This window comes from Balaenoptera musculus, chromosome 10 (assembly GCF_009873245.2).
Source record: "Balaenoptera musculus isolate JJ_BM4_2016_0621 chromosome 10, mBalMus1.pri.v3, whole genome shotgun sequence".
In the NCBI taxonomy this organism is placed as follows: Eukaryota; Metazoa; Chordata; class Mammalia; order Artiodactyla; family Balaenopteridae; genus Balaenoptera; species Balaenoptera musculus.
In genome coordinates, this window is record NC_045794.1 from 96059838 (window position 1) to 96087393 (window position 27556).

The 27556-nt window shown below is 42.3% G+C and overlaps 2 protein-coding genes across 2 annotated transcripts in view; one reads left to right on the forward strand and one right to left on the reverse strand.

Annotated features, from left to right (window-relative positions):
- The window catches only part of TNRC6B (trinucleotide repeat containing adaptor 6B), a 250794-nt gene that overhangs the window by 113967 nt on the left and 109271 nt on the right, over positions 1–27556 (forward strand).
- Positions 20129–21263, reverse strand: LOC118901968 (KHDC3-like protein). Its single transcript, XM_036865807.1, has one exon. The coding sequence runs from the start codon at positions 21260–21262 to the stop codon at positions 20129–20131; it is 1134 nt and encodes a 377-aa protein (XP_036721702.1). The 5' UTR covers position 21263.

The window sequence follows — 27556 nt, forward strand, 5'->3', positions numbered from 1 at the left end:
TATTATTTTCATTGAAGTATAGTTGATTTACAGTATTGTGTTAGTTTCAGGTGTACAGCACAGTGATTCAGTTACAGATATGTGTGTGTGTGTATATATATATATTCCTTTTCAGATTCTTTTCCCTTATAGGTTATTACTAAATATTGAGTATAGTTCCCTGTGCTATGCAGTAGGTCCTTGTTGGTTATCTATTTTATATATAATAGTGTGTATAAGTTAATCCCAACCTCCTAATTTATCCCTTCCCCCACTCCCCCTTTACCCTTTGGTAACTATAAGTTTGTTTTCTTTGTCTGCGAGTCTCTTTCTGTTTTGTAAATAAGCTCATTTGTGTCATTTTTTTAGATTCCATATATAAGCGATATCATATGGTATTTGTCTTTCTCTATCTGGCTTACTTCACTTAGTATGATAATCTCTAGGTCCCTCCGTGTTGCTGCAAATGGCATTATTTCATTCTTTTTTATGGCTGAGTAGTATTCTATTATATGCATATGTATACCACATCTTCTCTATCCATTCATCTGTCAATAGACATTTAGGTTGATTGGCTATTGTAAATAGTGCTGGAGTGAACATTGGGGTGCATGTATCTTTTCGAATTATGGTTTTCTCCAGGTATATACCCAGTTATTTATTTTTTAAAACAAAATTTTTTTTAAATTTTAAGTATAGTTGATTTACAGTGTTAATTTCTGCTGTACTGCAAAGTATTATACATATATTATAAACTTTTTAAAATTTATTTTTATTTATGTATTTTTCGCTGCATTGGGTCTTCGTTGCTGCGCACGGTCTTTCTCTAGTTGCGGCAAGCGGGGGCTGCTCTTTGTTGCAGTGCGCAGGCTTCTCATTGCAGTGGCTTCTCTTGTTGCAGAGCACAGGCTCTAGGTGCGTGGGCTTCAGTAGTTGTGGCACACGGGCTCAGTAGTTGTGGCTCACAGGCTCTAGAGCACAGGCTCAGTAGTTGTGGTGCACAGGCTTAGTTGCTCCACGGCATGTGGGATCTTCCTGGACCAGGGCTTGAACCCGTGTCCCCTGCCTTGGCAGGCGGATTCATAACCACTGCACCACCAGAGAAGCCCCATATATGTAAATTTTTAAATATTCTTTTCTATTATGGTTTATCTCGGATATTGAATATGGTTCCCTGTTGTTTATCCATTCTATATGTAATAGTTTGCATCTGCTAAACCTGAACTCCCAGTCCATCCCTTCCCTACACACCTCTCCCTTGGCAACCACAAGTCTGTTCTCTATGTCTGTGAGTCTGTTTCTGTTTTGTAGATAGGTTCATTTTAAAACAAACAAAAGTTTTTTGAATCAATAAAGATTCAGTCTACTCTTTATGTTTATGATTTTATCATTGTTAATTTATTTTTTGAGTTCATTACTCATTTTTGTAGATTTTTGAGTTAAATATGTTCAGTTCATTATTTTTCAATCGTGTTTCCTCATAGAAATATTTTAGTAGTGGTTATATAGTCACCGAAGGTGCCAAGTTTGAAAGATAACACTCATTTGAGCATGTAAGTTCAGGCTTATTTGTTTTAAAAGTAAATTCATTTTTGTTACTTTGTATCCTCACCTTGTAATACAATTTAAAAACGCTGTCTAATTGTTAATATGAAAACAGTACAATAAATATAACTATATCACAAAGTCCAAAATGCCTGGAAATACAGGGGAAATAGTGCATTTATTACACTTCTTTCTTTTAGATGAACAATTGGACTAATTGTTTTAAGTTTAGAGGTATCTCACCAAGAAAAAGATTCCTGGAGGTTGAAGAAAATTGTTGATCATATCATTTGAAAATAGAACTAATATTTTGCTTTAAAATGTGTTTGTTTCTCTACTTTTTGTGCAGCTTGCTATAACACAAGGAAACACATAGTCACGTTTATATGATAATATTCTGCATTGAGGAGTGGAGACTTGGCAAAATTCAGTCTTATAAAGAAATCCTGTCCGTCACAAATTAAAACAAGGCAGCTGTACAATTTCCGTGCATTTTAACATGTTGAGCATGCTCCACATAAGTAAGCTTTCCGTAGCTCATCTGGAAGGTATTGGAAGGATAAAAATAGACTAAATGTTCAAAATTTCCATCCTTGGAGTTTCCTGCTTTTGCTTACAATCTCAATTGTCAGTTCAGGTCCTGGCTCCTGCTCCACTCGGGTCTGTGCAAAGACAGTGGAAGCGTTTACGCCATAAATATTCAAGCTGCCAGATCATCTAGGCATTGGCTTCTGCCTGCCCTGAAACAGCTCCTTTCTGGTTCTTCTATCACAGTGGAAAAAGCGAAGGAGGGAGACTGTATAAAGACCCAGAAGCCAGGATGACAAAAGTGTGGGATTTAGAAAGGGTTCGTAGGATCCTTTTCAAGGAACGCTGGGCTTACAGAATCCATCAGTTCTGTGCTGGCTGGCATGTCAGATTACGCTTGGTCAGCCCAGTTCATTTGGGAGAATCACACTGTGGAATCCGAGCTTTTCTGGTTCATAGAGATAGATGGAGTCTGATAGTCACAGGACACTTTTGCCCACTTTCTATCATTTTAGTTACTTTATTTCCTCAAGCAATCCTTAAAACAAATAGATGGAGATGATTTTCTGGAAACTATGTGACTTTTATTCCTTGTATTTGGATAGCACATTTCCTCTGTTCAGCCCAGCACTTCTGAATGGAGGTCTAAGTCATTAATTCATTCATTTATGTACCTACTATGTGGGGCTAGGTAGGTGTCGGGCCTCACACAGCAGTGAAGGAAGATGTGGTATGTGTCCTTATACATACTGGGGACGACCAACTATAAGCAAGTTCTTTGACAAATAATAAATTGCAGTTATGCCCAGTGCTATGAAGAAGTAGTAAGGGAAGTTATGGGAGTGTTGAACAGGAAGGCCTGGTCTAGACGGGGAGGGTCAAGGAAAACTTTCCTGGGGTAATGACTTTTGAGATGGCAAGGATAAGATGAAACAGAACTGCTAAAAACAAAGAAGCCGAGTACAGTTTTAGGGCTGAAAGGAATCAAAGATACCGTCTACTGATGGCCAATCCTTACATTCCACAAATGAGAAAACTGAGGCCTGGAAGGTAAAGGGAGTTGCCTAACTAAGGTTACACAGCCTGTTAGCCCCAGGGCTAGAGACGCAAACCCAGCGTGGTTTTCTTAGGTGGGTTGAAAGCAAGATGCACTGAGTCAGAAGAAGGCTCTTAGAAATGGGGGAAACCAGGTAGGTTTTAAATTTAGCGCTGACTCTAGGTCAGGTACTTCCTCAGGTGGTGGGGGAGGGGATTAAAGGTGACTCAGATATGCCAGCTTGCTGTGCTGTAGCATAGTTTTTATTTGGGGTGCGGGGAGGAGGTACCAAACATACATACACCCGAAACAATAACTGTGGAGTTCAGTTGGGAAACCAGTCACTGTTCTGCAGCTGTCTAGCTGTGTGATTGGGATAAGTCACTTAACCTCTCTGAGTTGGCATTCACAGATTATACTTTGGTGTATTTCCTTTCAGTCTTTTCCTGTGCATTTTAGGAGCTTGTTAGAGATCAGTTGTGTCCTATATTTCACCTCAGTCTTTAAAGACGAAAGTCTCTTGTTTGGGTAAGGTGTTGTTTAAGCCCCTTTTTAAAGAGCAGTTTGCCAGCCTGTGCTTGTCCAAACATCCAGGGAATAACTGTAGCAAGTGAGCCAAGCTCCAGGATCTGTAAGAATCGTTAGCAACTGAGCACATTTCTATAAACCAATAAAGGTTTTTATATTTTGTTCATCTGTTACCCTTATGCTGTTGCCACTTTCACATTCAGTGTGTGTAGGTGGAGAGTATGAGATAACAGCGTTTCACAAATGAAAGTGAGTGGAAAAGGGCCGCTTTCCCTTTAAGGTAGTTTCAGCCCCAGTTCCCTCCCCTTTCCTGATTGACAAACCTACCCAAAGTCACATGATCCGCCTCTATTTGAAGGTCACAAAAAGCTGCTTCCTTTAGAGACAGAGGGGGAGAGAGAGAGCAAGAGGGAGAGTGAGTGTGAGAGTTAGTTCAAGCCAAAATGGCCGACAGAGTCTCTGCTGGTTTCTGAATATTTAAAATACAAAAAAACAGATAGACAAAAAGAAATCATTTTTTGGACCTTTTTTCATTTCCATTTCTACCTTGTATGCCTCAATTTGCTGGATTTAAGCACTGCTGCACTTTATGAGGTTGGTAAATATTTTCAATTTTTTAAAACCAATTGATTTATATGGATCTTGTCTAACCGTTTTCACTAGTGGTGTTGCAAATCGACATTTGTCTAGCGTGGAGACTGGCTTCAGACATTTCGTGAATCTGTGTAAATCAGACCCGTGATGTACTTTTGGTTCGGCATTTTAGAAATGGAAAAGCCTTGGTAAAATATTTGATTTTGAAGTGATTTAATTGCACTTTTAATTTATATGCAGATTTTCATCATCGTTTCTGTCTTGCAAATAAATGAAGCTGCGAGTATTTGGAAATTTGATATTTAGAAAGAGGTTTTTTAAAAAACACAGACCTCTCCCTGCCCCCTTAAATCTGCTGCAAAAATTTGCATAAATATAAATGGGTTTGCATTCTTTCGGCTGCTAAGGCCGACAAAGGATCTGGGAGGGCAAGCACTACCACGGGAAAACCTTTTTCTTTTTTTCTTTTTTTTTAAAGCTAGGCCCTCCTTCCTAGAGAGATGTAAAACCTAAAATAAGACCTGATCCATTTTAAACATCAGGCTGGGGGCGAGTGAACACCAGGAGGTTTGGGGTTTGTAGATTCCCCTGCTTGAAAACCTCCCAAGCAATGTGTGGATCACCCCTCTCCTCCGCGCGCGCTCATTTGCACTGGGTCTCTGTGTGTGTTCTCAAATATGCAGCCAGATGCGCTTTTATTTTGATTGTGGTTCGAACCAAATGGTGGGACTATCTTGTAAACATGGTGTTTTAAAGGGTATAAACAGCTATTCCTCCCAATTAGGAATTATTTCTTTATCAGTTTCTCCCTGTGGATTGGCCTTATTCGTTTCTCATAGATTACAATTTCCGTTTAATCTTACACAGATGAACTGGGCTTTTCAGCACAAATTCAGCATCTGTGTGTGTAGTTGCCTGTTTTAGCCACGTATCCATTGTGAAGTGGTCGTATTGGGTCACCTAAATAAGTAGCTGTACGTGTTACCCCTGAAACTGTGTGTGCAGTGCACTGAAGTTAAATTCCATTACTCCTAATGCAGGATTCTAGAAAGCCTGGGAACAGGGAGGGAAGAAGGCTGAAAACTTGCTTTCTCAGAGCCACCTCCCCCTATCATTGTGAGAGTGTGATGTAATGCTTCTCGGTCTGGTGGGCTGAAAGGATCGTAGTTTTGAGGCGGCGGGTAAATTGACCCCCCCCCCGGGGAAATTCCCCCCCGCCCCCCCCCTCAGCACATCCCTGGCTCTACGAGGCCTTGTTTTCTTTTTTTTTTCCTTCCAAATTTGTATCCTACTGATTTATGCTTTAGCATATTGGCATGAGAAACAGACTATTTTTCTAAATCTGTTACATAGTTTAGAAAGGGCATTTAAAATATGCAAATAGGTTGAATTGTCATATCCCCATCATTAAATATGTAGACTTGGATTAAAGCTAATTAAGCATAAATGGAATAATTTTGATCAGAAGTGAGCAGTGGCTTTTTTTGGCTGTTGTTGTTTCCTCTTTAATTAATCTAATTATAAGATGTTTGCTGGACCTGAAAGTGTTAAAAAAAAAATGGAAAAAAAAATGCTGGACCATTTTGAAAATTTGACAGTCTGGAAGAGGGTGTGTAGTGCTTTCAAAAGCTTTATTCACTGTTAAAATGGATTGGCCTCTTGTGCTGAAAATGGCCTGTTTCTTTGGGCCAATTGTGTGTAGATGAAGGGACTTTCATGCTAATTTAACAAAAAGACTTTCCATTTGAATTCATGAAGATAATTAAAGTTCTCTGTCTCTAAAGAGCAAGTATTTTATTATTTTTCTAAAATTAATGTTGTTATTATATTAGCAGTGGAAATGAGTAGAGAAGTGACGGTTTAAATTCAGTGTAAATTTTTTTGGTGGTATAAGTTCAGCTTTTGTGTAAGAGGGATTGGAAACATTACAGTCAGGAGGTAATCTGGAACAAATTTATCTCTTAAAAATTTTTTTTACAGCTTGCATTTAAAGGAAAAGACAGAAATTACCATAGTGATAGGGAGTGTTGCTTTGTGGTAGACCTAAGGAAAATTAGAGCTCTGATTTTTGTTGTTGTTTTTTCTGAAAATGAAAGCGCTTATTTGGGGCTTTACTTGTTAGATGATTCATTTTACGCCCATTTCCTAAGTTGGCCTTACAGAAGAAGAATGAGAAGAACCTAAGCTTTCCATGTTTTGCCATTAGCTTGTTTCTGTGGACTGTAAACATGTGAATAGCAGTTTAATTCAGTTTGCAGAGCGGAGGGACCAGAAGCAGGGTGCCTGCTCTCTTAGGCAAGAAGGAGAATGATATAATGAACATTAACAGAATGCCATCTGATTCTTTGAAATGTTTTGGTAAATATTCTTCTCTCCTAGACAGGTTGAGAAGTGCGATAAATAAGACCTGGTTTCACGTATGTTAGGCATTATGGCTCTGATGAGTTTCAGAAGCTCAGCTGCCATTTTGGATCTAAGTTCCTTCGGGGCCAGTCCTTATGGCACACCAAACTATGGGAATTCAGGAGCAAATAAAAATGAGTAATAAATCAAGTGTGCAGATGGGTGGTATTTGTGCCTTTTGTTGAAGTTTTCTTTCTGTTGGCAGCGTGAAATGAATCTAAAAACTTTAGAGATGTGGCTGATGTTATGAACAGCAAAACCCCAGGGATATTAGAACTTGCATGTTGTGGTTTTTAAAAATGAGACGGTGTATGCAGAGGAAGTTTCTTACTGGAGAAAAATAATATAATCCTCACTAAAGTCTCCCCACCCCCAATGCTGGGTCTACTTGTGATATTACAGTAATGTCATTATTCACAAGGCTACTCTGTCTCAGAAAGAATTGTCACAGATTCATTATTAAGATTTTACTGAAACATCACAAAAATTGATAGCGCCTATTATCAGAAGTGGTATCTTATTTTTAAACTGTTTTTCAGTCCTTCCATCTGTGTGCCAGAAAGGAAGCATTGGCATCTTTGGTATATGGCGCAGACTCAACCCTGTTGTTCAGCTTTGAATGGCCATTTGTTATTCTCTGTCGCCACTGGGACAGTCCTTTAAAAATCGACTTCTAAAAATTGAAGCAGAGACTTCTAAGGCTTTTCCAGCTCTTAAAACTACAAAGAGACACAGAAAGAGTGATATGTGATGATGAGACCTTCAGGTTCTGCAGAGCAGGCCCCAGCAGATAACAGTAGTAAGGGGTGGGCCTCACCCTACCCAGTTGCCCCAGAACTGAAAAGTTTTGGAGAAATTTAATTTTTACAACTCAGTATAATCATTGACCTTCTGCCGTTTAAATTGGACAAGGCCCTGAGGCGACACAGGTGAATATACTTTGTCCCTCCCCTCAAGGAGTACCCATCTAGCGAGGGAGATACCCAGGTAAAGAACCAGTGGCTTTACCTTGGTGCTATGTGTGCAACAGTTAGAACAAGTACCTGGTACATAAGTAGCCTGAGTATCTGCATTAGGAGAACCCTTATTTAAAGAAGCCAAATAATTACTCCTTATTAATTTTTAATTATCATTTGGATATTAGATTTTCTTTAAGTGGAACTTGGAAGTTAAAGGTGGGGTTTCTGATCATTGGCTGGGGAGTGGGGCAGCCTATGCTAATTGTTTCCTAGTACAGTATTGTTCAAGGGTTTACACTAATCCGACTTCCCTCACCTGCTTCTTGTGATTAAGACTTGTGGTGGAGTGGGTGGGGTGAATTGAAGCCACTTGGCCTGAAAAGGGATTTAACCCGCGATGGTGACATTTTAACATGTTTTCCTTTCTTTCTTCAAATATTCAGCAATCATTTATTATGCCAGGTGCTGGTGTAGGTGCAGGGGGCGCTAAGAATTAATTTGGTCAGCCCATCGCCCTGAACAACCACCGGTTCATGTGGAAATATTTGCCACCTGATGACTGTCTAACCTACTGCTTTGGGTTATGACTAGGATAACGCTATAGTTCTTTCACCTGATGGTCTCCTTACTGATACTCAGGGAATGAATGGTAAGTTTTTGCTTCTGGTAGTTCTAGAGACTTCGATTTAAGGTTTGACGAGATAGTCACTTTATCCTTTTTTTTTTTTTTCAGGCCTGCAAAATTATCTTTTAAATTATCTCTGAGAACCTTGCAACTTAAGTTGCCTCCCTAGTTACTCTATCATATCCCTCAGTTTTACTTTTTTTATGCCCCTTAATTGTGTCAGTGTCTGAAATCACATTATTTGTGTGTGGTACATCACTCCCCACAAACCAAAGCAGACTTCAGTGTTTTGCTTATTGCTCAGTCCTCAGCATCTAGAATAGGGCTTAGCACAAGTAAGTGCTCAATAAAAATGTGTTTGAATTAGACCTGAGTGTAAGGTCACCAGGACCAGCTATGTGACCATAAGCCCCTGTTTCTTAATCGGTAAAATGGGAATAATATGTTGTTGGGAAGCAGAAGGGAAATGCTGTATGAAGGGGCCAGCACCTAGTCTCGTTGCTCAGTATTTCCTTCCCCTTTGCTCTCTCTCTGTTAAGTAAACCAGAAAGGCTTTTACGGCCCCACAGATGCCTTGATCCTCTCACGGCTCCCAGGATCGTGAAGCGCTGCACTGATTGCTCGGAGCTCCAGCCTGGATGAGGACAGGAGCAGCGCTGAGCCTTTTCTTTTATTCAAGTCCCTACATTCCTATGGTCTGAGGTCGTCTCCCTGCTCTCCAGTTCCCTTCAGGCTCTGCCTCTGTGGTGTATCCACATTTGCTTGGCTGCTTTTCATACATTCTGTGTTTTGCATCAAAAGGTTCTCAACGGTTTCAGATGAATTGGTCTTAAAGTTTACAAGGCAAAGGAGAACATAAAATACAGTGTTTTTTCCTTCATTTTCATTGTTCTGAGCCTGCACATGTAGACTCTATTTCACCAAACTGGTAATAGTTTTGACTCAAAAGACAGATAAAATTAAAATTTAGGTCAATTGCCCACTTTATACAATGCTGTTGAATTAATATAGATGACAAATAGCTTTATTCATTGACCTTGGACTGGAATTTGTTTCAGAGAAAAACAAAATTTTTATCTGTTCATTCATTACAAATAATTATTTGAATACCTGTTACCTGCCAGACATTGGGATAAGAGCTAGCATAGGAGTAGTAGGAAGATTTTTTTCCAGGTACCATTTTTTTCCAGGTACCAGGTACCAGTAGTAGGAAGATTTTTTTCCAGGCTGAAGTTAGAAAGAATATAAATTCAAGGAGCCTGGCCAGTCCTCAGGGTGTTGGGTGATTACAAAAGAGGGACACCCAACCCAAATAGAGGGACCAGCTTATGCAAGGGCCCCGAGGCAAGAGAGGACTTCAGCATATTTGGAGAACTGTATGTAGAGTACTTGGACATGGTTGGAGCATGATGTGTGTAAGAGAAAAGATAATCTGGGAAATGAGAAGTGAAACTGAAAAGGTAAACACTGGTGAGATGCGGAAGAGTCTATAAGTCATGTTTGGAAGTCTTTATCCCAAGAACAATTAAAGGGTTTTCAGCAGGAATTTCACCTGATCAGATTGAATTTTTGAAAGATATGCCCTAGTTGGACTGTAGAAAATGGCTGGAGGATTGAGTATAAGACCAGTTGGTATTGCAGTAATCTCAGGTGATGGTGGCGTGGGCTGACAGCAGAGCTGGGAAGAAGTGGATAAATCCAGAGACATTTACGAAGAAGATTTCACAGAACCTGATCATTGAGGGTTAGGGTTGGCGAAATAAAAGATGACACCTCTGTCTCTGGCCTGGCCTGCTGATGGATGGTGGTACCATTCACGGAGTTAGGGTCCATTTAGATGAGAGACACATGTGGGATTGAGAAAATGAGTTCAGTTTTGGAGTAGTTTAATCTTGGGACATCTAAATGAAGGTCTGGAGTAATTAGATACCTGGTTGGAGATAAAGATTTGAGAGTCATCAGTGGTCCCAACTTTACCAAGATTTTCCTTTTTTTTTTTTTTTTTTAATTATTTATTTATTTTTATTTATTTATTTATGGCTGTGCTGGGTCTTCGTTTCTGTGCGAGGGCTTTCTCTAGTTGCGGCAAGTGGGGGCCACTCTTCATCGCGGTGCGCGGGCCTCTCAGTATCACGGCCTCTCTTGTTGCGGAGCACATGCTCCAGACACGCAGGCTCAGTAATTGTGGCTCACGGGCCTAGTTGCTCTGCGGCATGTGGGATCTTCCCAGACCAGGGCTCGAACCCGTGTCCCCTGCATTGGCAGGCAGATTCTCAACCACTGCGCAACCAGGGAAGCCCAAGATTTTCCTTTTTAAGTTGATTTCTTTGGTAAGATGTCCAGAAATGGCAATGTGCAGTGCAAGTGCTATTGGGTATTGATAAAAGAACACTATTTTATAAAGAGGGTAAGACCACAGATGTACTCCCATTACTACAGTGGTCACCATTAGAAATACAAAAGGAGTTTGAGGGAGGAGAAAGGCTAATTTTGGCTGGGTTGATCAGAGAAGTCTTTATATGAGGACCTTTTATTTGAGCTGAGCCTTAAATATTGGGCAGAATTGTGAAGAGCAGACATGAGGGCAGAGCATTGTAGCTGGAGGGTTAGTTGTGTTCAGAGGGGATTGAAGGGAGTTTGGATGGGAGAGCTGGGACGCCTGCTGAGTAGTTTGGATTGCCATGGCAGATAGTGGGGGTCTGTTGAAAGTCTGATGGCTATGTGATCAGTGTGGTATTTTGAGAATATTAGTATGGCAGTGAGGCAGAGGAGGACTCGGGGTGGTGGGATTGGGAGAGGGCAGGACTGAGGGGAGAATTGAGATAGGCAGGCCAAGCAGGAGGCCTGTTATGAAAGGGCCTGCCATAAGACTATGGCAGTGGGGCTAGAAGAGGGACCAGGGACTCCAGATTTTCAAGGTGAATGACGGGAATCCAGCAGAAATGAAGATGAGGAATTCCAGGTCGGGCATACTGAGTTTAAGGAGCTGGTGGGATTTCCAGATGGAACTGGTTAGCAGGCAGCTGGCAATGTGGAGCTGACGCTTGAGAAAGAGGTCAGAAGTGGAGATAAAGAATTGGAAGTCATCCACGTAGAAGTGATAGTTGAAGCTGAGAGGAGATGAGGTCACCATGGGTGCAGAGAATGGAAAAGAGAACTGAGAATGGGGCCTTGGGGACAGCCAGAGAAAGAGGACCTGGGAAAGGATTAAAGAAAGGTGCTTGTGCAGGACAGTCGTGAGTCACTGAAGATGAGGGAAGGACTTCTGAATCTCAGATGCCGTCAGCAGGTTTTGATGCCACACAGGAAGAACAGTATTTGGTTATGGCAACGTCCCCAAACCTGGTGTTGGAAGGTGTTCTGGTGGGAAAGGTTTGGGAATCATTACGTTATGCCAGCACCATTCAGTAGAAATAGAATGTGAGCCATGTGTTATTTTACATTTTCCAGGAGTCACATTAAAAAAAAACGGGGGAATTCCCTGGCGGTCCAGTGGTTAGGACTCAGTGCTTTCATTGCTAAGGGCCTGGGTTCAACGGGGAACTAAGATCCCGCAAGCCATGCAGAGCAGCCATAAAGAAAAAAAAAGAAGAAAACAGGTGAAATTAATTTTAATAATATATATTTTATTTAACCCAATATGTACAAAAAGTTAATTCAACATGCAACAGATTTTAAAATATTAATGAGATATTTGACATTCTTTTTTTTCATACTAAGTTTTCAAAATCTGGTGTGTGTTTTATAATACATTTCAGTTTGAATGTGAAATTTTATTGGACATGCTTGATCTGTATTTAGATTTGATAAATTTTACAGTTGAAAAAGTACATTCACGTACCCAAGTTTTTTCAAACATACAAAAGTTTTCTAGTAATAGAAGTAAGTTATCAATTAAAAAAAAAATTTTTTTTTTTTTTTTTTTTTTTTGGCTGCGCCATGTGGCTTGCGGAATTTCAGTTCCCCAACCAGGGACTGAACGCGGGCCACGGCAGTGAAAGCCCAGAATCCTAACCACTAGGCCACCAGAGAACGCCCTTAAAATTTAAATTAATTAAAACTAAGATACATTTAAAAATTCAGTTTCTCAGTCACAGTAGCCTCATTAAAAGTTCACACTAGCCATGTGTGGCTACGAAATTGGACAGGGAGGGTTTATGCAGAGTAAGATAGGCTACTTGCAGCTAATGGGCACTTTGGAAATAGCCAGAGTCACAAAGCATTTTTCCCATCACAAAGCATTTCACAGGATTGGTGTTAGAACACATGTGGGCTTATGCTAATGAAATTTTTAGAATTGAAGGGGTCAGATCCTAATTTTGCTTGTGAGGAGATGAACTTTTTATGCATAGATTCTAAAATTTAAAACAGGAATTTAAAAAATTGTTTTGGCTAAGGTCAGCTGGATGGTACATTGGTAGAAGTTCTTAAGCATAACCAATTTGTGTCCAGTTTCAGTAATGCTAGGTACAGAGATTTAGTTGGAGGGTGGGAGCACTCCCTCCCCCTTTTTGAACTCTGTGGGGTCAGTGAGAGGCCGGGCTTCAGGTGGGGAGGTGACATTAGGATTCCAGTGTTCTCAGAAGCTTTCAGTCAGTGGTCCCAGCCTTCTTGCATGAGGGGGAAAGGGTGCCAAAGGGCTAATTATTTTGTGCTTGAATCTCGCTTCTTTTTGGCAACCTGCAGGCTGTTTGGCCATAGACTATTATACTCATTTTGTATTTCTTGACATCCTGGGCCAATATAATATTTACTAAATATGGGTGGTTTATAAAAAAGCAGGTTCAAAGATTTTTATTTAATGATCTCATTGATTTATATTGCTTTGTAGTTGCTAACTAGACCTTCTGAATAATAACCTGTAAAGATAGAAATGATCTTGAGTTGTGCTTGGAACCAAACCTTGTTCACACTGGAGAGTTAAGCGTTGCTTTTGAGTTGGTGCACAATTCCATTTCGGTGGGCATAGAGGACCTTATTTTTCTATGAAGTATAAGAGTTTGGGGTGTCAGTTATTCTGTGAAGTCTTCTTTTTGTTTTTTAAATCAATATGGAAATTAATTCCTTACATTTTTGTTTTCCTTTAGAAGTGCATTTTGGTTATCCATGCCTTTGTAAAACACCAGACTGTGTAGTGGTGGGCTTATGTAATGCCCTTTAATGGCTTAAAAAGAGACCTAGCACAAGGTTCCTTGCCCCCCTCTCAGGAGCCCAGAGCAGTGAGTCTTGTGCCTCTCGGTGCCATTCTTTTTTTTTTTAACCCCTTGCTTGCATAAAATAATTGCTGTTCTTTTTATGCCAAGAAGTTCCTATTTATAAGCTGAAGTTAGACAGCTAATTGGGTAGCTTAGAACAGTGGCTTTCAAACTTTTTGATTGGATCTACACTAAGCAATAAATTTGATTGAGGCCCTGTACATACATGAAGTATACACTGAAGCAAAAGTATTTATATTTACTTTCTGATACTACGTCATATATTCTATCCTGATATAGGCTACTCAAGTCCATTTAGTAAAACAAAACCAAAACCAAAAGAGCTGATCCCAACCACTGAAATGATTTAATGATCCACCCTGGGTTGTTTCACTGAGGTTTAAAGAATTTTTAAGGAACCACTCGTGGGTTGCCATATTCCAGGACATGATCCCCAGTTTTTCTGGTTTTGAGAATCAAATTTATCAGTCCACTCAGTTGCCATACCAACCAAATTCATAAGCGATTTTTAAAAACGTTTATTTGCGGGACTTCCCTGGCGGTCCAGTGGTTAAGACTCCTCGCTTCCAATGCAGGGGGCGTGGGTTCGATCCTGGTCAGGGAACTAAGATCCCACATGCTGCCTGGAGCGGCCAGAAGATTTGGGGGAAAAAAAAAAAAGAAGTTAATTTGCTACTTCAACATGTAGGAGATGAACATTTTTGATGACCAGAATGTTGTCCTCCCTATCCAGAGCTTTCCATTTGGATCAAAAGGAGTTGGCCATCCGTATTGAGGAATGGAGATATACATGCATGTTTTCCCCCTAGATTTTAGAGAAACTGAAGTAGAAAAACCCTATTACCAGATTATGTAACTTTCTCTCAGGAAAGCCCCACAGAAAACACTGCCATACTTTCTTTTTTGGAGGGGTTGAGGGTGGGGTGATTCCCTGCCCCATTTCCAGGTTTCAGGAAGACACACTTCCACTAATGAACATATTCTGTTTTTAGACACACTTCAGTAGATTTGATTAGTTCAGCATTTCCTACTGTTTGTCAGGGTACTAACAGGTTTGTCTGGAAAACAAAAAAAAGTTCCTTTCCTGAATTAAACTGATCTTTGCTTACTACAAGGACTTAAGAGTCTTTAAGATGCTAATATGCGTTGGGAATCTTAAGTGTTGTGTATATATAAAATCTTAAAGTCCCAGGTTTTTATTTTTGTTTTTTAGGCACAATTTGGGGAAATGCATGGTGTGCTTTCCATTTTAATTATTCCTTTCTAGAACTACATTCTAGACAAGTAAGCTGGATTTGGCTATTTCCCAAGTCTCTTCAGACACTTTAACATGGTTGTTCCCAGACAGACGTAGGTTTCAGGGAACTGTAACATTGCAAAAGCAATATTAGGATCCATCATGAGTTATCAGTTTTAAATATGCCAAGTAAAGGCATTTTAAAAAACCCACTATTTATTACCACCATTTCAAAGAAAAGGCATTTTGACAAAAGAGTAGAATGGACAGTCTCAGAATAAGAAACATTACTCAGTTGATTATAGCTTCGTGAAAACTATTACATACGGAATATAGATCAGCACAGGTACTAAAGTTTTCAGTGTTTGGGAACCACCCTAATTATAGCCCATCTCTTAGCATGTATTACAGTTAACTATGTGCTTGCTGGTTTTATTAGCCTCACTCATAGGAATAAACCTTACTTCAAGTTCTGGAACTACCTTCCTTCATATTTATTGACAATGATGGTCATTGTGTGACAGTGACTCACTTTTAAAAAAATTACTTTGCTCCCTCTGAAAATACTGTAAGCAGGTAACCATTCTACTTTAACGTACGAAAAAAAGAAAAAACGAACCAACTCCATTAGGTGCTGAGCAATTGTAGAATCTAGAATAATAATCAAAACCTATTCCAAAGTTTATCTGATTTAATGAGGTATACAGTTGACCCTTGAACAATGCCAGAGTTAGGGGCGCCAACCCTCTGCGCGGTTGAAAATCCGAGTGTAACTTTACAGTCAGCCCTTCGTATCCACAGTTCTGCATCTGCGGATTCAACCAACTGTTAAGTATTTACTCTTGAAAAAAATCCATGTATAAGTGGACACGCACAGTTCAAACACTATCTGTTCAAGAGCCAACTGTATAGTCGTGGTGATTTTGTAAAAGTGGCAAGTAGGTCACAGAACTAAATAATATTACTTATGTACATTTTTGCCAGCCTGTTGGCTCTTAGTGAGGTGTAAATAATGGCCATGGCAGGTTTTTTGTCATATCATGTACGTTTTTATTTTTGTGTCCACCATCCCACTCTCACATTTTAAATGACAAAGACCTTAAATCTGGCAACTGCACATCAAATGTCCCCTCTGTCTGTCTTCAGCGAGAGAAAGTGCTCTTTAGATGCAGTTTACTCCTTTTATCAAGGGGCCCATGGCCAGCAGCTCACTGGCCTGCCCTGCTGTGATAATGCTGTCAGCTGGCTGTGGGACTGGCTGCCCCAGCTAGTGCTTTGACTCTTCATCCTCAGAATCCTGGGGCCAAGAGAGGAGGAGGGGAGCGGTTGGGGTTAGCACTGTAGGTAGGGTCTTTGGAAGCAGTAACAGGCTGGGTAGACTTGAGTGAGCAGGATATACTCTATGTCCTGTGTACTTGGAAAAAATTGTTTATTACCTAAGTATTTATGCCTCAGGCACTATACAGTGTTGGGAATAGTACAAGATAAAAAGACCTGGCTTTTATCTTTGGAACTCAACCAGTAATGTGAGGCTGCCTGTAATAAAGACAGAGGTATGATGCCAAGGGATCCTGGAGGTTGGAGGCAGAGCCCTAGGGAATTGGGGAAGTCTTCACCATCGAGGAAACATTTGAACTTATTTATTTTTTTTTTGGCTGCCTTGGGTCTTCATTGCCGCACACGGGCTTTCTCTAGTTGCAGCAAGCGGGGCTGCTCTTTGTTGCAGAGCACGGGCTCTAGAGCACAGTCTCAGTAGCCATGGCGCATGGGCTTAAGTTACTCCGCGGCATGTGGGATCTTCCCGGACCGGGGCTCGAACCCGTGTCCCCTGCATCAGCAGGCTGATTATTAACCACTGCGCCGCCAGGGAAGTCCCTGAACTGAGTCTTAAAGGGAAATTAGGAGTTGCTTGGTGAAGGGGATGGTGAGTAGATCGGGGTGATATAACGTAGTGGTTAAGAACTGAGGTTCTGAAGTCAGGACAGTTGTGTGGTTAGGTCAGCCCAGTGTTGGGCAAGTAATATCTGTGTGCCTCAGCTTTCTCACTGGTAAAATGGGGAATAATAATAGTAATAGTACCTGGAATCAGTGTTAGCTACTGTTTTCATAAAAGTTATGCTAGCATTTCAGGCAGAGGAAGTGACATAAACAAGGGAGGATTTAGGGGGCGGGGGCATATGGGAAATGGTGAGGTGTTAGTGGGACACAAGTGCAGGCTGCCTGGAGGAGAGTGGAAGGGTTGTCTGGGTTTTGTGTTCTAAGGAATTTGAATTTTATTCTGTAGAAAGCAGTTTTTAAAACAACTTGCTTCAGTTGATCTCCATATTGAGAATCTGATACTGGAGGAGAGATAAGGGGCAATCAAAGCAAGAGAAGTGATTGGAGAATGTAAATTAAGTCAGTGACAGTAAAGATGGAAACACTAGATTTTAGAAAAACTTGTGAAATGAAATCCATCGGATGTGATAAAGGAGGAAGAGTTGTGGACAGGCCCTTGGCTGGCTGAATGGATGATGCCAGGAGTTGGGATGGGCATTTGGTGGGTGGAGCAGAGGTTTTGAGTTTGTAAAAGTGTGAGGATGGGGGCTAACAGGCTGTGTGTTTGCTTTGGATACGTTTTAGATGTTTGCAGGACATTTACTATAACTTGGCAGGTGGAAATGAGGGCCTGGAGCTCGAGAGAAGTTGGGAGCCATCCATTTAGATCTAGAGATGGTCATCTAGGCCATGGTTGTGACGGTGCTCTCTTAACAGATGGTCAGAGGAGTGGGATGAAAACAGGAAAAAGGGTGGTGCAAGAGAAACCCAGGCAGGAAGGCGTTTAGGGAAGTAAAGGATAGTTATCAGGGCTGGTGCCCCAGGGGGTCAGCTGAGATAAGCCCTGGATGTGGGCAGTTAGGTTTGGCCTTTAGGAGCTCAGTGCAGGGGCTTCCCTGGTGGCGCAGTGGTTGAGAATCTGCCTGCCAATGCAGGGGACACGGGTTTGAGCCCTGGTCTGGGAAGATCCCATGTGCCGCGGAGCAACTAGGCCCGTGAGCCACAATTACTGAGCCTGCGCGTCTGGAGCCTGTGCTCCGCAACAAGAGAGGCCGCGATAATGAGAGGCCTGCACACCTCGATGAAGAGTGGACCCCACTTGCCACAACTAGAGAAAGCCCTTGCACAGAAACGAAGACCCAACACCGCCATTAATTAATTAATTAATTAATTAAATAAAAAAGGAGCTCAGTGCAACGCGTTCAGGGCTCCACTGAGGTCCAGCACGTTGTTCATCCTGCTTGCTGCTGTCTGTCACATTGGGAAGCCTCCCTGTGGGTTTTCGGGTTTCTCTCTGTCACTACGGTGAGCAGCTCTAGGACAGGAACTAGTCGTGCTCACCTCTGTAACTCCAGCACCTGACCTGACACACACGCACACACACACACACACACACACGCAGAGCGAGTGCTCAGTGAGCATTTGCTGAATGAATAAATGAATCAAGGATGACTTGAATTAACTCAACATATATTTATTGAGTGCCTTGTGTGTTTCAGGAGCTATGCTAGTCTCTAGGGATAAAGCAGTAAGAAAATAGATAAAATCCCTACGCTCGTGGGGCTTATATTCTAAAGCATGAATCAGAAGGCTAAGGGGAAGGAACAAGCCGAGACTTAACTGTCGAAGGTACGAGGATGAGCTCTGTAGCCTCACCATCCGTGAACTGAGCCTGGCACCCAGGAGGCATTCGATACAGCTGGGTGGCTTGAACAGGGGAGAGAGAGGGTTTGAAGAGAACTGAGGTGTGGGAAGAGATTTGCTGCCTAGATGACAGGTTAGCCTTGGAGAGGGAAGAGTAAATTTGGAAATGGAGAGAAGGATATTTGAGGGAGTTGCCTCTGGGAGACATTCCCCTCTCAATGGGTGGCATTCCTCGCTGTAAAACAGGAGATGAAGTCTGAGTGGAAAAGGACTACAGGAAGAGCCATCTACCAGCTCTACAGGCTTAGCTGAGAGAGGAGATCCTTTCTTTGTAACTGCAGTGATCTGAGGCTATGCAGGCTCTTTCCAGCAAAGCAAGGTGAAGAACGTGGTGAGTTGGGGTTCATCTGAGGCTGAGTGAGGATTGGCCTGGGTAGGTAGTGTGGGGTAGCCAGGGGTTGAAGTCTTCAGGGAATGCTAGTGAATGTTCATGGGAGTCCAGGCTGGGTTGGGAATAAGATAAGTCCAGGGTCAGGCAAATGACCTGAAAGAATATGGAAAGAAAGGGTTTGGGTTGGAGGAGGCGAGAACTTATACATTAGAAGGGAAAGACAGTGTTACTTCCTGTGTGCTTCCTATAATGCTGTTCTAAGTGCTGTATATACGTTAACATTTATTCTTCATGACGACCCCATGAGCTAACTGTGGAGAGGTTAAGTATCTTGCCCAAGGCTGCTGAATTTGTGTGCTTGAGCACTAAGTCCTACTGCCTTGGGAAGAAACCAGACGCAAGAGCTTCTCCCAGGCCAAGTAGCTTCACAGTAGCTTCCTGAAGTATCTGAGCCATCCTTCCCTTCTAGTAGAAATATTTGGGGTGGCATGGAAGGGACCTGTGAACTGTCCCCTCCCTTTAAAAATATTTTAGGCAACAGTGTATTTTATATAGAACTCTCAGTTTTTCCTACCTGCCTTGTTCATGCCCAGACATCCTTGAATAGGAAACAAAGAATATTTCACAATTAGAGAAGGCTTTAAATGCAGGCCAGTCTCTGAGCTCTAGTACCTCTCCTGTTCACCTGTCCTCCCCCCCACTAAACTGAGAAGAAGAGCCAGAGCATCTGGCACTTCCACCAGTTTGAAGGGAGGAGAGACTAAATAAAAGCTTGATTGATGTGTGGTGTCTAAAAGGAGGGGAATCTGGCTGTGTTGCCTGTTACAGAAATGTTGGTAGTGTCTGCTGTGGTTTGGGGGCTTTGACAAACAAGAAAGTGTTCTCTTCCTGGGGCGAGTCCCCATGTGTTTTTGGTGACATGGGCTCTTCTGGATAACTAGTTGGACTTCAGTTGGGTAAGGAATTTTACCCCTGGCCCCGTGCCCTCCAGCTGTGTCTGAGGCCTGTGACAGATCACTCATAGACTAGGCCCTTTGCAAACCTTGGGGGGAGACATTTTGACCTTTGCTTGGAAGCCATTTGGAAGCACAGAGGCTTTGCAAATGAAACATGTACACAACTTCATCCTTTTGTATGAAGAAAGAATTATTTGCAGAGACCAAGTGTATATTCATGATACCTCAGCATTTTGTTTGCATTCTTTTTTTTTTTTTTTTTTTTGAAATTCGATGCTTTATTAGAACTCTTTAGATTCGTGTTTGCAAACATTTAACAGGGAGTGGCGGGGAGCGGGGAAACCAAGAACCACACCATTCTTTTCTCAGCTTCTGCAGCAGAATAGGGTTCCAGGAGGGGCTTCCACTTTGACCTTGCCTGGCTCTCTTGCTTCTGGGCCCGAAACGCATTCAGAACCTGGTAACCGGACCCTGGATAGCTTCGGGAAAGCTCTGGGTGGCCGCCTCCCGGGCACCGGGGGACCGCTGGGTGGCCGCCTCCCGGGCTGCGCCGGGGGACCGCTGGGTGGCCGCCTCCCGGGCAGCGCCGGGGGACCGCTGGGTGGCCGCCGCCCGGGCTGCGCCGGGGGACCGCTGGGTGGCCGCCTCCCGGGCTGCGCCGGGGGACCGCTGGGTGGCCGCCTCCCGTGCAGCGCCGGGGGACCGCTGGGTGGCCGCCTCCCGGGCTGCGCCGGGGGACCGCTGGGTGGCCGCCTCCCGGGCTGCGCCGGGGGACCGCTGGGTGGCCGCCTCCCGGGCAGCGCCGGGGGACCGCTGGGTGGCCGCCTCCCGGGCTGCGCCGGGGGACCGCTGGGTGGCCGCCTCCCGGGCAGCGCCGGGGGACCGCTGGGTGGCCGCCTCCCGGGCAGCGCCGGGGGACCGCTGGGTGGCCGCCTCCCGGGCAGCGCCGGGGGACCGCTGGGTGGCCGCCTCCCGGGCAGCGCCGGGGGACCGCTGGGTGGCCGCCTCCCGGGCAGCGCCGGGGGACCGCTGGGTCGCCGCCTCCCGGGCAGCGCCGGGGGACCGCTGGGTGGCCGCCTGCCGGACCGCGCAGGGGGACCGCTGGGTCCCGGCCTCCCGGGCTTCGCCGGGGCACAGATGGGTCGCCGCCTGCCGGGCTGCACTGGGGGACCGCTGGGTCGCCGCCTCCCGGGCAGGAGGCTTCTCAGAGCCTTTCATTGTTGCCGGCCCTGTATTTTGCGCCCGGAGTTGGCGGTGATAGTCAGCCAAGTTCATGATCATCGTGGATACATCTTTCTGGTAATAAGGCCGGCCAAATATCAAGATCTCAGCCTCGCCGTCCGGGTCCCACTGATTAACGTGAAGCAGGGTCTGCGACACACACTCGACATGCGGGATGTGCTCTCCGCCCAGGCCGAAGATTGCTTCCACCAGCCAGGCCTCCAGGTGAATCGCCCTCGGACTCTTCAGGTACTCGGAGTGAAACCAGTAGGGCCGCTTGGTGAGGTTACCGAGCACCTCGAAGAGCGTCCCTTCTCGCTGCTCCAGCTGGACGAGCGTCGGAAACCGCTTGGGGGCGGCCATGCCGCGGCGAGCCTCGCAGGGGGCTGTGGGTCCGCTGCCAACCGCCGGCCGAGCATGAAACCCCTGTTTGCATTCTTTTAACATCTGGCTTTGCTCTTGAAGCAGTATGGAAGGAAGGCCACTACATCCTCCTCCATCCCTTCAAGGTAAACAAATTTTCATGATTTAAAAAAAAAAAAACACACCAAAACCACATACTTTTACATTCCAGAAAAGCTTAGATATTTCAAATATTGAATATACAGAGCACATAGATCATCTAGCATTATTTGCTGGCAATTTTTAGGTTCACTCCTCATCCTAGTGTTTTCTGTTGAGGCCGTGTCTTACCTTCTGGGACTTTTGCATTTCTGCTTGGTTCACTGTTGGGGGCTAGCATTTTTGTGTTTTTTTCCCAACACTGCTAGTGTGGCCCATAGTGCATCACATTATTAACACCTTTGGTTTTTAAAATTGGTTACCTCTAATTGATTTTTTTTTTTTTTTTTTTTTTTTTTGGCTGCATTGGGTCTTTGTTGCTGTGCACGGGCTTTCTCTAGTTGCGGTGAGCAGGGGCTGCTCTTCGTTGCGGCGCAGTGGCTTCTCTTGTTGCGGAGCACGGGCTCTAGGAACGCAGACTTCAGTAGTTGTGGCACGTGGGCTCAGTAGTTGTGGCTCACGGGCTCTAGAGTACAGGCTCAGTAGTGGCGCATGGGCTTAGTTGCTCCGCAGCACGTGGAATCTTCCCGGACCAGGGCTCGAACCCATGTCCCCTGCATTGGCAGGCGGATTCTTAACCACTGCACCACCAGGGAAGCCCTAATTGATTTTTAATAATGTGATCTTCTTTTGTCAGATATTAAATCCTAATATTTAGTCACTGGTACTTGATAGAGCTGGTTAGGCAGAACAAACAAACAGATAACCCATCACTGAGAGAGTGGTCCCAATGCCCTCAGGCCAGTATTAGTTGGGGTCTCTAAGACTAGTTGGCACCTTTATTTGGAAGTCAAAGTAGAAAATATAGGCTATTTATTCCTCATTTCTTCCCCCTCTGAATACTGATACTATTCTCCTGGGTAAGGGATAAGTTCATTGCTTGTTTTTAGGTCATGGAACTCTTGCTGGTGTTTTTTCATTTCTCTTGTTTTGGTCAAGGGCAGTGATAGGCAGACATAGTTAAAGCTAGCAGTTATGACCCATGTTCTTCTATAGGTTCTCTCTGAGGTTCTGTGTGACCAGATTGAAAAAGACTGCTTAGAATCATACTGAGTTTTTCCATGAGGCTCTGGTGGGGAAAGGACATGAACTCACATTCATTAAGTGCCTATTATATAGCAGGTATTTCCCATGACCTCATTTAGTTCTCACTGCAACCTGAAGTGGAAATGGTTTGATCTTCATAGGAAGGATGGCATGCCCAAAACTTAGTAACTGATCTGAAACCACTGAACAAGGAAGTGGAAGAACTAGGGCTCTAACTCCAGAATGTATTCTCTCCCCAAGCCTTCTCAGTTGCGGCACAGAATAATTTGTGCATTGATGATAAATCCCTGTTTTATAATGCAGAGTGTCTTAAATAAAATATGCACTCAAATGATGGGAACTGATGGCTTTATGGGGATCCTCACACTGCATTCCTAATAAATAATAATGAGGACAATGAGGCCAGTACTGGTGGCATGCAGAGCGGGAGGTTTTGGGGGACAGTCCTGGATGGCCATTGAAAGGCATTTTTCTTCTTGAGCAACATGATATGTTAACTAAGAAAGAGAAATTACTGAGTGATTAAAAACTTTATCTCAGATAATTAATTGAAAAGCCAAATTGATTAATAAAGAGACATTTTTAAAAGGATCTTAACTGTATCGAGTTTAAGTAGTAATTCTTAAAGTGTAATCAAACAGAGGACTTATCAAAACTATAATGAAGAAAATAGAAATCATTTGTAATTAGACAGTAATTAAAGGCAAGTACATGCCCAGTGATTTTAGAGTGCTTGAAAACAATTACTTTTCTTAAGTAGGTTAAACATCTGGGTTATAAGCTTGTTTACACTATTAATTTACTTAACAAACCTGTTCTTCAGAGATGATGCAAAAGTGAACTTTAGCTTGGCTGTCTGAATTATCACAAGTTCCAACTTAATGGATACTCATTTTAAAAACATTTTTTTACACTTAATTTTTTAAAATTGTCCCTTCCTGAACAATCCAGTCCTAACGCTTCTTAGGTAGACAGAGAAGGTAGGTGACCTGGTCGGGGTGTTAGAGCCCCAGTAGGATGAGGCGGCCTTCACATACAGGGAAGGTCTGGTGTGGTGTATTGGACCCAAAGAGAGGTAAGCAGGGCATTCACGTGAGCCTGGGGTGGCAGCAGCACTGGGAGATTGGTTAAATATAGGAGGAAGGAAGATTGATCTAATGCATATGTACGTTAAGAATAATGGGAGCCAGCGACTCTCACTGTTGGAGAAGGGAGTTACAAATATTGAAAGGGAGAAAACTGGAATGAACCTTGTGATGTTAGATTGGAATCAGAAGTATTAGTGTGAACTCATGAATTTTAATAAGTATTGATAAATATAGAAATGATACAGATGTAAAATGCATGCATGTGTATTTATATACATATGTATATACATCTCTTCGCTCTGTCCATAAAGAGGGTGAGAGTACCTGAGAGCAGCAATACCTCAATAGCAATGAGCACATCACGTGCCCAGATCTTGGCTTCTAAATACCATTTTCCACTAAAAGGAACCCCAACTTCTTGGACAAATGGCTGATTACGAGCTTAGAGCAGAAAAGTTTAAAATGAACCTGGAATATCTTGTGCTAGAAAGCAAAGAAGTCTTCAAGAATGATGGAGATATTTCAAAAGGACACACGCCAGTTTGAAGGCACTCCCACTGGCCAAATTTGGGATAATTTGATCATCAAAATTTCAGAAGTGATAGTCATTGGTTAAAACCTATTGAATAAAAGAGAAATGTGAAGGTTCTCACGATTTCACCTACTTTGAAATAAAACCTTTGTATGGACTCATGAATAAATTCAAAATGTCTTATTTAAATTTTAAAGTACCTCCCCTCAAAATACTTATTGAATACAGAGGGGGGAAAAGAGTTACTTTACAGTCAAGAAGCATGGTAGATACCACCTTAACCAAGTGACCTGAATGAATATTACCAGTAATGGGACAGACTGAAATTGATAGGATGCAATATTGCATTGGTGATATTTGTGCCAAGGTGCATGACCCAAATCTAATCATGAGGAAACAAAACATCAGACAAACCCAGTTTGAGGGACATCCTCCAAATTAAATGACCTGTGATCATCTTTAAAAGTTCAAGGTCATGAAAGTCAAAGCAAGGCTGAGGAACTATTTCAGACTGAAGGAGACTAAAGAGTCATGTCAACTAAATGCCACATATGATGCTGACCTGGGTCCTTTTATTTTAAAAGACCGTTGCTGGGACAAGAACAAAACTAGAATGGGGCCTGAGGATTAAATGATAGTAATGTATCAGTGTTAATTCCCTGATTTTGATAGCTGTATTTTAGTTACATAGGAGATTTTATTTTATTGTTCAAGAAAATCATACATTAAAGTATTTGGAGTGATGAAGTATGAGACTGACAACTTACTCTCAATGGTTCTGGGAGAATGAACTCTTTGTACCATATCTGCAACTTTTCTATAAGTTTGAGATTGTTTAAACATTTTAAAAGAACTTAAAAAATATTCTTGCCTAAAATTTAAATCATGAGAAGTACATAAAATTAAAAGTCCCCCATTTCTCATTTTAAACTCCACTCCCCACCCCAATCCAACTCTGTAGAGATACCACTGTTAACAACGAATGCATATTCTTCTAGGCATTTTATTTATGTAGGAATGAATGTATATATAAGTAGATTATATTGAGTATTTATGGTATGCTGGCCACGTTGCATTCCTAGGAGTTATAATGATCAGCAATCAAAAGGCATAGTCCTTGCCCACCTCTGGTAGCTGCGTTTTGAAAACTTTGCCTGAGGGATTTTGAAAGTCAGAGAATTCCTATTTGTTCCAGTTTAAAGTCATTTAATTTGACTTTTATATTCCTGTATACCCTGCTTCAAGCAATGCTTTAAAAACCAGAATAAGCTTTTAAAACCTCTAAATGACTCCCCCCTCCACCCTTTTTTTTTTTTTTGGCCTCTGGCAGACCTGTTTTACAAATGACCAACTTTCTGTTATGAGTTTTAACAAGAATGTTTTCACTTGTTACATTTCACATTTGAAAGAATCAAATAACTTACTTTTAGGGTATTATAATTGCAAATAGATTGTGATTTTCCTGTACTCAGTGAAGGAATGGAAATAAACCATTGCTGCTCATGAGTATGTATAAACTCGTATAGGATGGGAGATACAACTGAAAATTGTGAAAAAGAAGGGAGTCTGTCTTTCAAAAGGAGACGAACCCATTTCTTAAAGATTAATCTGATTTATGTAATGCCTCAGTAGCAAATGACTTATTTCTCAGTTTGGATTTATATAGTCCGCAGTGTCAGATAATCACCCTCATAGCTTTGTACAGACCAAAATGTTTCCTCCATATCACTGGCCCATACAGATCTCAAGTTCTTGCAGATGTATTAAAGGGGCCCATATGTAGAATGCCTGCTGGAATAGGAAGAGGAGTGGACTGAGTGGAGGGGATAACTGGGGTGGGGTGGGGGGGACATTGTTTCCATCCTGTCTTTCCTCACACTGTTACTGTCTTCTCTTGCTAGCCTCTTTCTTCTTGCCCAGGCTTTCACTAATGTTTTGATCTAAAACACTTTTGAATTTAGTGAGGAGGACCTTGGGACCTGTTGCCTTAGACTGTGATGAGGCCAAGGTCTGTGTTGAATGGGCTTCAGCTTTGCAGGTTGGCATTAGCTTACCAGCAGGTTCCCCAAAATGCTGACCACTGATTATCAGCCTGTCTTATTAAGTGTTTTAGAGAGAACTAATCATTGGTGTTCACAGTGTTGTTTAGCAAACTTCACGGATAGTTCAAAACAAAACACATTTTTGGTCCTAAGCTATTGGTGCTTCCCAGGCCCGTGTCAGGACACTAGTGCATCACAAAGACCTCACGTGTCACAACAATGCCAGGTTTTCCCCACTGCCCAGGGTCTCACTCACCCCCTTACTGGGTTCCCATCAGGCTCGCTTCTGGCTGTTTGCCCCACCTTCCTCTTTACATTAATCCATGTCCCACCACTTGCCCTTCCATAGCAGAAGTCAGCTTCATGAGAATACTCCATAAGAATGCAAAAACTTACAAATGTGGAGTAAAATAGACAGAATTGGGAAAATAGCCCAATAAACTCTTTTTTTCCCTCAGTAGTTTTTTATTGAAGTACAGTTGATTCACAGTGTTGTGTTAATTTTTGCTGTTCAGCAAAGTGACTCAGTTGTAAATATATATATATACACATTCTTTTTTTAATGTTCTTTCCATTATGGTTTATCATAGGATATTGAATATAGTTCTCCATGCTATACAGTAGGACCTTGTTGTTTATCCATCCTGTATATAAAAGCTTACATCTGCTAACCCAACCTCCCACTCCATCCCTCCCCCAGCCCCCTCCCCCTTGGCAACCACCAGTCTGTTCTCTATGTCCGTAATTCTGTCTGTTTCATAGGTAGGTTCATTTGTGTCATATTTTAGATTGTACATATAAGTGATATCATTTGATATTTGTCTTTCTGTTTCTGACTTCACTTCATACAATAATCTCTAATTGCATCCGTGTTGCTGCAAATAGCATTATTTCATTCTTTTTTTATGGCTGAGTAGTATTCCATTGTATATATGTACCACATCTTCTTTATCCATTCATCTGTCAATGAACATTTAGGTTGTTTTCATGTCTTGGCTGTTGTGAATAGTGCTTCTGTGAACATAGGAGTGCATGTATCTTTTTGAATTATAGTTTTGCCCGGATATATGCCCGGAAGTGGGATTGCTGGATCATATGGTAATTCTATTTTTATTTTTCTGAGGAACCTCCAAACTGTTTTCCACAGTCCAGTAAACTCTTTAATGATTACTTTGATAAATGCCACTTATGGAAAAGCTTTACAATTACAGTAAATTCTATATTTAAGATGAAATTTTGAGACCTGAAAATCCTCTTTCTTTCTTTATATAGCTTTGAGTTCAGTCATCAGAACATTCTCATGGGGTGAGGCCTTCTACTTTTGAGATTTTATATTTTGTTTTCATTTCCTGCCACATGGCAGGTGCAGCTGAGAAGTACCTTCAGA